The sequence below is a fragment of the Canis aureus genome, chromosome 23 (genome assembly GCF_053574225.1).
Source record: "Canis aureus isolate CA01 chromosome 23, VMU_Caureus_v.1.0, whole genome shotgun sequence".
NCBI lineage: Eukaryota > Metazoa > Chordata > Mammalia > Carnivora > Canidae > Canis > Canis aureus.
The window spans coordinates 29,870,347-29,886,195 of record NC_135633.1 but is presented as its reverse complement, the minus strand read 5'-3'; the positions used below and the strand labels follow the sequence as shown (position 1 = coordinate 29,886,195).

Sequence of the window (15,849 nt, the reverse complement as noted above, 5' to 3'; positions counted from 1 at the left end):
CAAATCTCAGAAATGATTTTTATTTAATTTATTTAAATGGAATAAGCTTCCTTTTTTGTCAGGCATGGAGCTGGGCATTTACATCATCTCAGATCCTTAAAATAACTCAGGAACATAGCTATTAACAGCTCCATTTTATTGCTGAAAAAACTAAAGCTTAAAGAGAACAGACTTGCCCAAGGTCATAGAACAAGATGTGGAAGACCTAGGATTCACAAGCATCTGGTTCCAAAGCTTGTGCTCTCTCTACTACCCTTCCACCCCATCCACTTCTTCCACCTCTGGTCTATCCTCTCAATACCGTGCCTCCCTCAACATATCCATGCACGCGTGCATACACGCAAGCACACCCACCCCTAGGAAGGGAACTTACCTTTACTTTTGGCCTGTATCTCAGGTAAAGAGTTCTTGTATATAAACTGAAAGAAAAGGGGACAGGGAAAACTCTTCAGATTAATTTTTAATTCATACAGACTGATTTACTGACATTTAACCATAGTACCTCTATATATACAGAGAAAAAGCAACACTAGTAGATTCTTTGTTCATTTAGCAACCATTTTTTGAGCCATTACTCTATGCAGAACACTTGGCAAGATGCTAAGGAGGACAGAAATGAATACTCTCAGGCTGTGACCTTGGGATGATTGTAGTTTAGTAGGGAGCACTCCACTCATGCTTAATGATTCATATCATAGTTGCAGTTTCATTTTTGAAGATTTATGGTAGAGTATTCTTAGAATATTTTGGAAGTGGTTATATTAGTTCTACGAGGATTACAATACAGGTATGAGATAATCAGGAAGGTAAGGAAAATCTTCCTTACAGTAGCCTTTAGAATAAGTAACCTATGAAGACCAGACTGGAACCCGGGTGGCTCAGCGATTTAGTGCCGCCTTCAGCCCAGGGAGTGATCCTGGAGACCCAGGATCGAGTCCCACATTAGGCTCACTGCATGGAGCCTGCTTCGCCCTCTGCCTGTGTCTCTGCCTCTCTCTCTCTCTCTCTCTCTCTCTCTGTGCCTCTCATGAATAAATGAATAAAATCTCGGGGCAGCCCAGGTGGCTCAGGGGTTTAGCGCCACCTTCAGCCCAGGGTGTGATCATGGAGACCGGGGATCAAGTCCCACGTCGTGCTCCCTGCATGGAGCCTGCTTCTGCCTGTGTCTGTGCCTCTCTCTCTCTCTCTCTCTCTCTCTCTCTCGTGAATAAAATCTTTAAATAAATAAATAAATAAAATCTTAAAAAAAATAAATCCATGCATATGGCAAGTAAAAACTTGGCTCAAGACTGTTACACAGTTATAAAGTGATGGAGCAAAGCTCCAAGCTCAGATATTTTTGCTTCACTTTGTTAACTCTTTGTTTGAAACAAACATTTGTACAGTATTTAAGTCTTAAAGGGCACATGTGTTATTTTATTAAATTCTCTAATCATCCCTCTGAAATATTATTTGCATGCTTCATTCAGTGAGATACTCAAAGAATCAAAATTTCCATAACTGAAGCTTAAATATCCAAGCTTCTTTTATTTTTAGTTTTTTAGGATGAAATGTGTCTAAAACATATTCTATCTTCCCTGCCTTCTTAAAAAAATCAGAATAATTTTAACATAAATAGAAAACAAAACCAAACCTACCACCAAATACAGTCAAATGCTTCATTTTTTTTCTGTATTTACTTTAGCCTTTGTCCCCATACAAATTAGTTTTTACAGTGTTAATAATTACCTGTGTATGATTTTCATATGTTTCACTTAAAAATCCAAATAATCCAAAACCTTTCTATTTAGCTATAAAATTTTCACATTTATAAATGGCTGAATAAAAGGTATACTATAATTTACTTTATAATTCTACCCTCTTGGGCAGTTTATTTTTCTTCTATTATTATTGTTGCTATGCTAATTAAGTAACACTGTACTAAATATATTTGAGTTTACATACACATTTTCATTTTTCTGGTTACTTCTTTAGGATAAATCCAAGGAATATAATAACTGGGATAAAAATATAAGTATTTTATTTTCACAAACACATATAGTATTGAATTCTTTCCAAATGAGTTACATCAATTTACACTGACAAGTAATGTGTGATCATACTATTTCATTGCAACTAAAGAATATAGAAGGAAATTTCAAAATATTGTAAAGCTCATTTAATGGATATAAAAAAAATCTCAATTGTTTCATTTTATTTTATTATTTTTTTAAAAAGATTTTATTTATTTATTCATGAGAGACACACAGAGAGTGAGGCAGAGACACAGGCAGAGGGAGAAGCAGGCTCCATGCAAAGAGCCCGACATGGGACTCGATTCCAGGTCTCCAGGATCTCCGGGTCTCCTGAACTGAAGGCGGCGCTAAACCGCTGAGCCACCCGGGCTGCCCTCAATTGTTTTATTTAAACATTTTTAAAAAATAAGTAGTATAATCATCTGGTAAAAATTTGAAGAGTATGAAAGAGTACGCAGGAAAAAAGTCTGTCTCCTACCTGGTACCTTCAGCCCAGAGGTAACTGCTGGTACTTACCAGTTACCATATACCCTTACAAAGACAATTATGTATTCATGAGTATTAATTACTCATTTAGCCCGTTTTTCACAAAAATGGATATCCTACGGTTTAGAAGGCATTTTGATTACGAGTTAGATGATCAGTTTTCTATTTGCTTATTTGCACTAAATATCTCAACCCCCACCCCCACCCCTGCCATCATCGGGAGGCTTGACCTTCCCCTCTCCTTTATTTTTTTTTTAAGATTTATTTATTTATTTGTTTATGATAGACATAGAGAGAGAGAGGGAGGCAGAGACACAGGAGGAGGGAGAAGCAGGCTCCATGCCGGCAGCCCGACATGGGACTCTAGGATCACACCCTGGGCCAAAGGCAGGCGCTAAACCCCTGAGCCACCCAGGGATCCCCCTTCTTTATGTTTTTAATATAAAAAAAGTTGCAAACTTATAGGAAAGTTGCAAGATTGGTATGAATTCCTGTATTCTTGTCTCCCAGATGCTAAATTGTTATCATTTAAATATTTTTTTTAAACATTTACATTTTTAAAAAAGATTCATTCATTCATTCATTCATTCATAAGAGACACAGAGAGAGAGAGGCAGAGACATTGGCAGAGGGACAAGGAGGCTCCATGCAGGCAGTCCGATATGGGACTGATCCCAGAACTCCAGGATTTAGAATCCATGTTCTAAGCCGAAGACAGACGCTTAACTGCTAAGTCACCTAGGCTTAGCACTAATACCTTTTTTAAAAAAGATTTTTATTTATTTATTTATTTGAGAGAGAGAGAGAGAGGAAGGGAGAGAGGAGTGGGGGGAGGGGCATAGGGAGAGGGAGAGAACAAGCAGACTCTCCAGTCAGGGGGGAGCCTGACTCCGGGCTCAATCACAGTACCCTGAAATCATGACCTGAGGCAAAGTCAGACACTTAACCGACTGAGCCACCCAGGTGCCCCTAACAGTTTAAATTCCAATCTAACCCCCTCAAGAATCTGTTTAGCTTTCTTTTTTTCCATACTTGCAAATCCCTTCTGAGACAGTGGAGAAATCAGGCTTTTGTTATCCCCAGTATATTTACTTATTGTTTAATCAAATAATTTACTTCTTCAGTGTAACCCATTTCTAACTTCTGGCTATCTCTTCCACCTACCCTGTCACATCTCTTTCTTTAATCGCTCTGTTTCCTTGCAGTGCACAGCAGCCACTTTCTCACCACCACCAGATTTTCTTGGAAGCTCAACATCCTGCTACCACTGAGCTCCTTTCTTTATTCCTCACTGAATGCTGTCACTTTGGCACAGCACTTCTTCCCCCTCATTACCCTCTTCCTTGAAGGCTTTCCATACCAGCAGGAGAGAAGAAGAAGGTGAAAGGGAAATGTAAAAGGGAAGGTGAAAAAGGAAAGGGGAAAGTGGGAACCCTAGCCTTTTAAAATAGAATATGATGAGTATGCTTTCACCTCTTCTTCATCATTATTGAAATTTACTGTATTGTATTACACTTCTGTAATGTTCTCAGGACTACTTGGGCAGTGTTAAGGTACTAGGTTTGTAATTTTCAGACTCATTTTACAGTCATTCTTGTTTCTCCTTTCCTGTCATTTGTTAATTTCCTCAAACATTTCCTATCCCTTCCCTTTTATTTTTTTTTAAAGATTTTATTTATTTATTCATGAGGGGGGGGGAGGGGAAAGGCAGAGACACAGGCAGGGAGAAGCAGGCTCCATGCAGGGAGCCCAATGTGGGACCCGATCCCCAGACCCGGAATCACCCTGAGCTGAAGGCAGATGCTCAACTGCTGAGCCACCCAGGCATCCCTGGAGGTATTATTTGAATAATGTGATCATAGATGATTCTAATTTCATTTTTGTTGTAAATGACTGACCTCTAACAGAGACAGACTCCAACAGACTCTTTAGCAGGGAAACTGGGGACTTCTCATACTCATGCTTTCCCAGTCTGCTACTCAGAGGATCTGTTTTTTCCCCTCTAAATTTGTTCTCTATAAACAAAGATATGTTGATAAACATGAAATGAAAATGTTTATATCCTACTTGCTCTAAAAAAGGAGATGAACAACTATTTAAAATGTAGATCATATGTCAGTTAGTACAACTAATTCATGTTAGAAAACTAAGCTTCAGAGAGGGTAGGGACTTACTTAAGGTCACCTAGTGGCAGAGGCAAAGCTAAAGCATTAAATCCTGATTTTCTCTCTGGCATTTTATATTTACACCATCCTATTTGAAGGGTAAAGGAAAAAAATACTTCAATACCATGCTAAAAAAGTCTCTAATTCCTACCTGAAAAGGATGTGAAGATATGAACCAAGGCCAGTTAAAATATGCCACCATGCATGAAATTGTGTGGCAACACCTATGATAGGTGGCATCTTCTTTCGAAAGTTCCTGTGTGAAGAGGGAGAAAGAAATCACCAGGTTATTATCAGTTTTTTAATATTTAGCAACTAATGCTGACAAGCCTTTGAACACTTTGAAGTGTTACTCTCAGACATGGAAATTATTTAATTTCCTTAAGTCTGCTGTAGTCTGCATACTGTTTTCCAAAGTGTATTCTGAGGAATAGTATTCCTAGCAGAAGTTTCATGAAGAAATGACCCCGAGTTCAAAAAAATAGGAAATAGTAATAGTTTATTGCCCTCTTGCAGACTGCAATGTCTATTAACAGAATGAAGGCTGTGAGAAGTCCTATCATAAATACAAGAGTTATTTTCATTTTTTTCAGGTAATGTACTAATGCACAAAACCCTTCCTTCAAGTAATATCTTTTTTTTTTTTTTTTTAAAAGGTTTTTTTTTAATTTTTTTTTTTATTTATTTATGATAGTCACACACACACACAGAGAGAGAGAGAGAGAGAGAGAGAGGCAGAGACATAGGCAGAGGGAGAAGCAGGCTCCATGCACTGGGAGCCTGACGTGGGATTCGATCCTGGGTCTCCAGGATCGCGCCCTGGGCCAAAGGCAGGCGCCAAACCGCTGCGCCACCCAGGGATCCCCCTTCAAGTAATATCTTAAGAACACTTTATGGAACAAGTGTTCCCTAGAATACAATTTGCGAAACATTAGTCTACTTAGCTATTCACTCAAGAAACCAGACACATGCTTTTCCTTGCCCTACATACAACCATCATCTTAGATAAGCACCATACAGTCTACAAAGTACTTTTGTAAATCTTATTTCACTTCATAGTGAGTCTTTGAGGTAGCTATTATTAGCTTTGCTTTACAGATGAGGAACCTAAAATTCAGAGATCAAGTTGCCCAAGTCACTTAGCTAAGTGGCACAGCTGAGTCTCAAATTCTAGATTTTTTGATTGTGTACTATATTAATATTCTCATTTATTAGAAGAGAAAAAAATCAATGTAAAACTATTTTTCTAGATATCCCATAAATTTTTGAGACAATTACCATCTCTAAGAATCTACTTTATTTCTTAGTGGCTCTCATTCAGAGGATGATGACTTCTCTTAGCAATGTAAATGCTCTCAACAATGGAGCTTGTGATCGGTAATACTGATTCAGAACCATTCATTGAGAATTCAGATTTTTTTTTTAAAGATTTTATTTAGTTATTCATAAGAGACACACAAACACACAGAGGCAGAGACACAGGCAGAGAGAGAAGCAGGCTCCAAGCAGGGAGCCCGACACGGGACTTGATCCCAGGTCTCCAGGATCAGGCTCTGGGCTGAAGGCAGCCCTAAACCGCTGAGCCACCCGGGCTGCCAGAGAATTTAGATTTCTAAGCAAGATACATTACTTGTCTGTTTGTGTACATTTAAAATACACATTTACTTATTTAATTTTTTATTATAGAAAATTTCAAATGTGTGCAAAGTGGGCAAAATAATAATGTTCCCATTATCCAGCTTAACAATTATAACTTACAGCTAATCATCTAAACTCTCATGTACTTCTCCCCTTCCATATTTTGAAATAAATCCCAGATATTGTAGCATTTTTAATTCTAAATATTTCAACATGTGTCTCTAAAAGTTTAAAACCTCTTTAAAGGGGTGCCTGGGTGGTACAGTTGAGCAACCAATTTGGTTTCTGCTCAGGTCATGATCTTGGGGTCATGATCTCAGGGTCACAAGATCAAACCCCAAGCTGGGCTCTGGGCTCAGCATAAGTCTGCTTGAGATTCTCACTCCCTTTCCCTCTGCCCATCTTGTTTGTGTGCTCTCTCTAATAAATAAATCTTTAAAAAAAACCCAACTCTTTAAAACATAACCATACCATTTTCACATATAAAAGATTAACAATAATCCCTTAATATCACCAAATATTCAATTACTGATCAAAATCTTAATTCTCATAAGTTTAAAAGATTTTTGCAGTTTGTTTGCTTGAATCAGAATTAAAAAAAATCAACACATTGCATTTGGTTGATACTATGTATCTGTTAAGTCTCTAATTTTTTAAAAAAATTTTATTTATTGAAAGAGAGTATGCCCACAGGGGGAGGGAGGGGCAGAGGGAGAGGGAGTGATAAAATCCCAAGCAGACTCAGAGCTTCACTTGCGGCTCTATCTCACCACCCAGCAATCATGACCTGAGACCAAATCAAGAGTCAGGCACTTAACTGACTGAGCCACCTAGGCTCCCCTTAAGTCTTTTTTAATCTATACATTCCTGTTCTGTGTTCTATCCCCTCTGCAATTTATGCTGAAGAGACCAGGTCATTCATTCATCTTGTAGATTTCCCACGGTCTAAATTTTGCTGATTGCCTCTCTCTAGTGCTTTTCTGTTTATACAAAACTTTAGAGCATAGAATTTTGAGTTGGAAGGACCCACTAGTTTAATCTCTTTAACATGTTCATGTAATGGAAACTGAGGTCCAAAAAGATATTTATCTTTGTGACAGACTAAAGTCCAGAGACCCCAAATTCAAATTCTAGTCAATACATAATTGCTGACAGATGGTAAAAGGAACATATGTCTTTCTTAGAAAATAACATTAAGTATATTAAAGTACAAAATTAGGGCAGCCTGGGTGGCTCAGCGGTTTAGCACCTGCCTTTGGGCCAGGGCGTAATCCTGGGGACGTGGGATTGAGTCCCATATCGGGCTCCCTGCATGGAGCCTGCTTCTCCCTCTCCCTGTGTCTCTGCCTCTCTCTCTGTGTCTCTCATGAATGAATAAATATGATCTTTTTAAAAAAAAGTACAAAATATATACATGTATCTCACATGCTTCTTATAAATCATTTCTTCAACACAGCAGATTAGGCAGCTTTCAGATGCCTAACTAGTATCTGATCAACTCTACAAATCCCTACAGATACTACAAAATAGTCTTTGGTCCAAATTTTTAGGTTAATTAAACAAGTATTCTCAGAATTTAACTTTATTGTGCTGTACATACTTTTTAACTTCAACAATGGCAAAAATTCACATCATGACACTACTAATTCTATATGCTTATGAAATTCTCTGCTAAATAGATTGCTTCCAAAAATATTTCTCAAAGATTGAAAATATATCTTACCTCAGTGAATCACAAAAGATGTTATCTATGTTCCATAATAGAAATCCCAATAAAAATATACCCAAGGATGTATAACCAAGTCCTCTGAGCCATGGATAAACCCTGTGGGAAAAAAAGGGAAAGCAAAATGAAATTTTGTTAAGTCAAGTCATGATCAGAGCTTGAAACTATTGCTTTCACGAGAAGGAAAGGTTTTCGTTAGTATTAAAAGCAAACCTATTTATTAAATTCTCAATAAAAAAATCTCTAATACATTTGCCTATTACATTTAGCCATTAAAAATGAGAAAGAATATGCCATTAAGACTTTGGTTAAGTGTTTTAAGAAAGTAATCTGAAGGTCCTCAATAACTTTATCAGTTCCCTGGAAGAGGGAGGGGAGTGCTGGAACGGAATTAACATTGACTGAGTCACCTGCTCTGTGTTAGGCAGGCACCACAGTCAATTAGATACACAAGCAAATGAATAAAATCTTCAAATAAACCCTAAATAATACCTATTATTCTTTACACTTCACTAATGAGAAAACTGAAGCTTGGTGAGTTACTCAAAACAAGAACATTAGTTTATATATTCTTATAGCTTCAATGTGGTATCATTGCCTTAAACTGGATATATTTCAAGTGTATATCTGATCAGTACATTTGTATATATCCATGAAACACTACAATCAAGATAATAAACATATCCATCATCTCCAAAAGCTTAGTTTGCATTTTTTAGAATGTTATATAAATGGAGTAACACAACATATCCTCTTCATGGTATGGCTTCCTTCACTTGGCATAATTACTTTAAAATTCATCCATGTTGTTATGTGTACTGATACTTCATTTCCTTTAATTGCTGAGTAGTATTCCATTATATGGATATACCACAATTTGTTTATCTGTCCAAATGTTGGTAGATATTTATGTTGTTTCCAGATTTTTTTGATAACAAAACACCTATGAACACTGATAAGATTATGAGGGGTAGGGGAAGGAAGGGCAGAGGGAGAGGGAGAAGCAGGCTCCCCAATGAGCAGGGAGCCCAACTTGGGGCTTGATCCTAGGACCTGGAGATCATGACCTGAGCCAAAGATGCTTAACCAATGGAGCCACCCAGGTACCCCTCTATGAGTGTTTTTTGTTTTATATCCTCACCAACACTTGGTATAACATAGGTTTTTGTTTTGTTTGTTTTGTTTTCATTTTAGTTGTTCCTCATGTTAGTGATCTCATTGTGGTTTTATTTTTTTTAATTTTTTTAAATTTTTATTTATTTATGATAGAGAGAGAGAGAGAGAGAGAGAGAGGCAGAGACATAGGCTGATGGAGAAGCAGGCTTCATGCACCGGGAGCCCGACGTGGGATTCAATCCGGGGTCTCCAGGATCGCGCCCTGGGCCAAAGGCAGGCGCTAAACCGCTGCGCCACCCAGGGATCCCTCATTGTGGTTTTAATATGCATTTCTCTAATGACTGTTATAGAATATCTTCTCATGTGCTATTTGCCATCCATGTATCTTCTTTGATAGTGTTTGTTCACTCTTTGCCTGTTTAAAAAGGTTGTTTGCCTTCTTATTAAGTTGTAAGAGTTCTTTACATATTCTAAACATTAATTTTTTTTTTAATTTTTATTTATTTATGATAGTCAGAGAGAGAGAGAGAGAGGCAGAGACATAGGCAGAGGGAGAAGCAGGCTTCATGCACCAGAAGCCCGACGTGGGATTCGATCCCGGGTCTCCAGGATCGCGCCCTGGGCCAAAGGCAGGCGCCAAACCGCTGCGCCACCCAGGGATCCCTAAACATTAATTTTTTAAAAGATTTTATCTTATCTATTCATGACAGACACACAGAGAGAAGTAGAAACATAGGCAGAGGGAGAAGCAGGCTTCCTATGGGGAACCTGATGAGACTTGATCCCAGGACCCCAGGATCACGATCTGAGCCAAAGGCAGACGCTCAACCACTGACACACCCAGGTGCTTCTATCCTAAACATTTAAGTCCTTTGCTGGATATATACTTGTATTTTCTCCAAGCCTGTGATTTGGCTTTCACTTTAACAATGTCTTTTGAAGAACAAAAATTTGTTATTTTGATAAAGTTTAATTCATCAATTTTTCACTATAGTTTGTATTTTTTGTATCCTATTTAATAACTTTGCCTAACCAAAGGCTGCAAAGACTTCTATAGTTTCCTCTAAAAGTTTTGTAATTTTAGCCTTTATATTTAGGGATGATTCAATTCTCATAATCTTTGTAATGGCATTAAATTTTATAATGGCATGAGTTTAAGTTCATTTTATTTTTTATTTTTTTCAAAGATTTTATTTATTTTTCATGAGAGACAGAGAAAGAGGCAGAGACACAGGCAGAGGGAGAAGCAGACTCTCCGCAGGAGCCCAATGTGGGGTTCGATCCCAGACCCCAGGATCAAGACCTGAGTCAAAGGCAGATGCTCAACCACTGAGCCACCCAGGTGTCCCTTAAGTTCATTTTATTTTTATTTAGTGTTTTTTTTTAAAGATTTTATTTATTCATGAGAGACACAGAGAGAGAGGCAGACACACAGGTAGAGGGAGAAGCAGGCTGCATGCAGTATGCCCGATGTGGGACTCAATCCCAGGTCTCCAGGATCATGCCCTGGGCTGAAAAAAAAAACTGCTGAACCACCCGGGCTGCCCCGTTAAGTTCATTTTAAAAATAAGAATATCTAGTTGTCTCAGCATAATTTACTGAAAAGAATATCCTTTCCCCCACACAATTACCTTTGAAAATGTTTACTTAACATCAGTTCAGTATGGATGAGTGGTCTACTTTTGGATGTTTTATTGATCTATAATTCACTCTTACCACTAATACCACATTGTCTTGATTAGTGTAGCACAGAGCATATCAAGGAGTGTAAGTCCTCTAACTTTGTCATTTTTTTAAAGATTTATTTATTTGAGATAGGGAGAGAGGGAGGGAGAGAGAAAGAGAAAAAGAGAGTGCAAGCATGCATGCACACATGAGCTGGGGAGAGGGGCAGACGGAGAGGGAGAAGCAGGCTCCCCACTGAGCAGGAGCCTGATGCCCAAGACCCAGGATCATGACCTAAGCCAAAGGCAGACACCTAACTGATTGAGCCACCCACATGCCCCCATCATTCTTTTTAAAAACTGTTTTAGTTCTTCTGGATCCTTTGCATTCCCCTGTAAATTTCAGAATCAGTTTCTCAATTTTTACCAAAAAATCTGCAGAGATTTTGAGTGTGATTGAGTTAAACATACATATAGGTCAGTTGGGGAGAACTGACATCTTAACAATATTGAGTTTTCTAATCCACGAAAATGGTACATCTATCCATTGATTTAGGTCTTCTTTCTCTCAGCAAAAAAACTGTCCAACATAGTTTTCCAAATGCAGGTCTTACATACAGTTGCTAAATGTAATCTTTAATCTGATGTTTTTTGGTGCTCCTAGAAATTGTACTTTTGAAATTTAAATTGTTCACTGCTAATGTACAGAAATATGATTTCTGAATATCACCTGAATTTCATGAACTTGCTGAATTCCAACTTACTGCTTCTAGTGGTTTTCTGGTACATGTCCTATGACGTTTTACGTATATGTGATTTGCAAATACTATAATGGATATGCCTTCAACTAGTATAATCTTGAATAGAAATGATGATAATATATATTTTTATTTTATTCATTTTAAAGATAATTTTTTAAACATTTCATGACTACATGTGTTAAATACTGTAGAGTTTACATTAAAAAGTTCCCTTCTATTACTAATTTGCAAAGCGTTTTATTTTGTTTTTAGTTTATAAATAGCTGTTGAATTTTATAGAATGCTTTTTCTAAATCTACTATCTTCATGTACTTTTTCTCCTTTGTTTTTTAATATGGTGAATGACAAGAATGGATTTTCTCAAATATTTTAACTATAAGTATTTCTATATACATGAATGAAAAAGACAATCTAAAAACCATCAGGAAAGCACAAACCTGGCTGTGTGTGGAAAAAGCATTATTGCCACTGTTTGATGAAGGTTCTCAGAGAGGATTAGCTTACGAGAGTCATAGTCTGTCTGCAGCTTTTCAGAGCTTATCATAACCCCACTTAGGAGAGGCAAGAATGAGTTCCAGGAAACACAGGGCTCAACACAGTGAAGTCATCTGGCAAGGTTGTAGGGTGGGCCAGATGCTGAGAAGTGACAGAAGATGATGAGTGGGGGTACGGTACTCTCTATTTTCTGCTTCTAAACTTACTTACCAGGGCCAATCTTCAGCTCTCAGCAGTTCAAAGCAAAATTCTTCTGTAAGGTGAAATGAATGTCTTTGGTTATCCAGGCAGCAGGGTACACAGAAGAGAGCAAGAATTTTATCAGCAAATGTTCCCTACAAGCTAAGTACAGACAAGACTCTGGGGGCAGACTAGACTACGCGTTATTATCAGTTATGTGAATGTATAATACAGAAGACCTTCAACATATCTGTGTGTTGGAAGTCACATTGCTTCATTCTGGACTGCTTTCCTGAGTAGTGCATGGCTATCATCTGAGAAATCCCTTCCCTTCCTCTTCACCTTGAGAACTGTCTTCACCTCTTTTGACGCTGGATTTCCTCATGCCTTCCCTTTTTTAAGTTTACTCTCTCATTATGATCAAATACATCCCTCGGTAGGTTTCTGAGTAATAGTTCATGGGCTATAAGTTTTTGTGAGAACTCAAATATATGAGTTGGCAGTTTGGCTAGCTATAGGATTCTAGATTAAAATTCTGTAATTCTAGCTGCCACAATTTTGTTTTGATAAGCCTCAAACCTCATCCTTTTTATGTATATCTACCTTCTAATTCTACAAACTTATGGAATCCTCGTCAAGAATTCTGAAACTGGCACGGGTCTATTTCCACCCATTGTGTTGAATAGCCAGTGGGTTCTTTCAATGTAATAGTTTTTGTCTTTCAATTATAGGGTATTTTCTTAAATAATTTTGGTAATGATTCCTTCCCTTCCATTTCATCTGCATTGTCCCTTCTCCTTTTTTTATGTTGGTTCTTATATCTGGCCCAGTAATATTTCTATTGAGTCTCTTCTCCATTTCTTTTGTAATACCCTGATGGCATTCAGGGATATGTGTGTGTGTGTGTGTGTGTGCACGCGTGTGTGCCTGTCTTTGCTTCTGCCTTTTCTGCTGTGAAGCTCAGAGACTTCTCCATAGCAGTGGTGATTAGTGGTCCCAAGGGTCCTGAGGCCTTGTGCTGTCTTGTTTACTCTGGACCATACCATGGACTTAGTGCCTTTTCTGCACTGTGGTAGACTCTTACTGGTGGATGGGGGATGATGGACCATAATGCAATCCCAATGTGTGTTCAGAAGAAGGAATTTCAGTGGCTTCTTTAACTGTACATTTCAAATCCTTCACTTCAGTTTTTCATTTTATCATATCTTTAGTACCTTTTGGTGGGGGGAAGGGATTCTCTAACCTTTTTTTTTTATTGCATCATACTCTTGATTCATAGATATAGTATGTTTCTAGGAATATGAATGGATTAGTAATATTTATTGTTTTGTTATTTTTGAAGTTTTCTTCTTCATTCATAAGCTGTTTCTTCTAAGCTTTCTTCCCTTGTTTTGGCCTCTATCTTTCATATTGAATGCATTCATCATGTCTGGCACTCTCTCCTCATTAAAGGTGACCACTTGCTCTAAGCATATGGATTGAGGCCCTAACACTAGTAACCTTCATTGTAGAGTTATTTTGCTAGGCCAATTGTTAGGGAACTCCCAAATCAGTATCTTTAGGTCTTTTAGGCTTCTCATATTCCCTAAAAGAAGATTCTCTCAATTTTCTCCTTAGAGGTTTTTACATTCAACATTCAAAATGCATAAGGTCACCCAATGTCTGATTTCATCACAGTATTCACATGCTCAGTTGTGTCTGGCAAAACCCAATCTAGAGACATTGTTCACTCTTACCAGAGTGTAAACCTACAGGTTCCTGCAGTTGTTCAGTGGTATGGAGTAGGTGAGAATATGTAAGCATTTAATAGCTTCTTAAGACCTTTAACCAGTCTTCTTTAAGACCCCTCTTCCAACTGCATTTCCAAACTTCTGTTGCTGCTAATGCTTGATACTCAATACTTGAGAAAATTCTGATGTAAACTGGAGGTTCTTTGTTTAAAATCTGGCTTTCTTGGGTGAGCACTAATCCATCTATCACTAAAATTTATTGAGTCTTCTTGTGGGTTTACGCTTTATAAATAAATTCCTTTGTTGGAGTCTTAGTAGGGTTTCAGAAGGGAGCAAAATTAGATTGAAGATGTTGATCTTCAGTATTACATCTGTTTTCATTAATTTCTGCCCTTTAGTAGTTGCATTCTTCATTTCTGTGTGGATTGATTCTACTGATCTGTTTTCAAATTACTGAAGTTGTATGCTTAGTTCATTATTCTTTAGCTTCTCTACTTCTAATGTAAATATCTAAGGCTACATTTCCCTCTAAGAACCAGTACTTTGTAGTAGTACTGGATTTGTAGTACTTAGTACTTTCACTGATTATAAGTATTATATTATTTCTACTTTGATTTCTTTCTTTCTTTTTTCTTTACTTGTATTTCCAAGTGTGGTTTTAAGTTTCCAACTATATGGACTGTTTTGACTAATCCTGTTTTAGCTAATTGTACTATAGTCAGAGAACATGTTATGCTTTAAAGTTTTTGAACCTTGCTTTAAACATAATGTCTGGTAGACTTAATAACTACTCCATGCATGCTTGAGAAGACCAAGCATCCTTTAACTTAAATATATTAAATCAATTTGTTATTATATTATTCAAATTTTGTCTATATCCTTGTTCATATAATTACTGCATTAAAATCTCAGCATGATGGAGCACTGATATACTTTTGTTTGTAATTCTGTCAATTTTTGCTTAAAATTTTCCATACAAGGTTTAGAATTGCCTTTTATCCCCTGGTAAATCAAATCTCTTAAAAATGACCTGGCGAACACATTTGTTTTAAATAATGCCTTAAATTTTTTTGTTGTTATTAAAATGGCTAGTCCAACTTTCTTTTAGTCAGTATTTGTGTGGCACATACTGTTTTTATATCCTTTTCTTTTAAAATTATTATGTATTGGGATCCCTGGGTGGCGCAGCGGTTTAGCGCCTGTCTTTGGCCCAGGGCGCGATCCTGGAGACCCGGGATCGAATCCCACGTCGGGCTCCCGGTGCATGGAACCTGCTTCTCCCTCTGCCTGTGTCTCTGCCTCTCTCTCTCTCTCTCTCTCTCTCTGTGTGACTATCATAAATAAATAAAAATAAAAAAAATAAAATTATTATGTATTTATGTGGGTTTTTTGAGACTTATCAGGTGGGTTTTATTATCAAATGTAATAATTCTATGAGAACTCCGTAGTATTGTAGTAAGTATTACTTTCTATCTTAAGTCTTTCAGAGCTTTGGGCAGACAGCATTTTATGGCATCAAGTATAAACAACTCTTTTCTGATCTTAAGTGCCAATTGTCACTAATTTTCACACAAAATGGTTTTTTGTTTTTTCCTACAGCAGTTAAATGGCCTTTGCTAGTCAGGTGAAGAGAGAATGTCTGGCTCTCCACTCAAGCTGTTAAAGTAATGCAAAGTAAGTGAAAATAATAGCCACATAAATCTGCATGGCTATGCATCCAAGTTAAGGATAATAGCAGTAACTTAAAGAAACGTGCATTTAGTTAATTAAGTCCTGTTTTCCTCTTTCGAGTTTCAAAAGGCAGCAGTACTAACTTGCTAGAATGCAACTAACATTGCTCTTCTGTAGCATAAACACAGCTAAATACAGACTG

The 15,849-nt window shown here is 37.4% G+C and overlaps 1 protein-coding gene and 1 long non-coding RNA gene across 14 annotated transcripts in view; one reads left to right on the top strand and one right to left on the bottom strand.

The window, feature by feature from the left end:
* ACER3 (alkaline ceramidase 3) overlaps positions 1–15,849 on the bottom strand; it is a 158,521-nt gene that overhangs the window by 9,666 nt on the left and 133,006 nt on the right. For 11 of the 13 annotated variants that reach the window (XM_077867159.1, XM_077867158.1, XM_077867161.1 and 8 more), the window contains 3 exons: positions 8,028–8,129; positions 4,818–4,922; positions 374–419 (listed from right to left, as the gene is read on the bottom strand). In XM_077867159.1, the coding sequence (XP_077723285.1) occupies positions 374–419; positions 4,818–4,922; positions 8,028–8,129 (253 nt within the window). Of the gene's footprint in view, positions 1–373; positions 420–4,817; positions 4,923–8,027; positions 8,130–12,276; positions 12,320–15,849 lie in introns of those variants that run through there. The other 2 variants (XR_013362288.1, XR_013362289.1) reach the window with 2 other exon arrangements.
* The window catches only part of LOC144294940 (uncharacterized), a 57,229-nt gene that overhangs the window by 21,946 nt on the left and 19,434 nt on the right, over positions 1–15,849 (top strand). Inside the window, exon 2 of the long non-coding RNA XR_013362290.1 lies at positions 15,576–15,650. This is a non-coding gene — a long non-coding RNA (uncharacterized LOC144294940). The remainder of the gene's footprint in view (positions 1–15,575; positions 15,651–15,849) is intronic.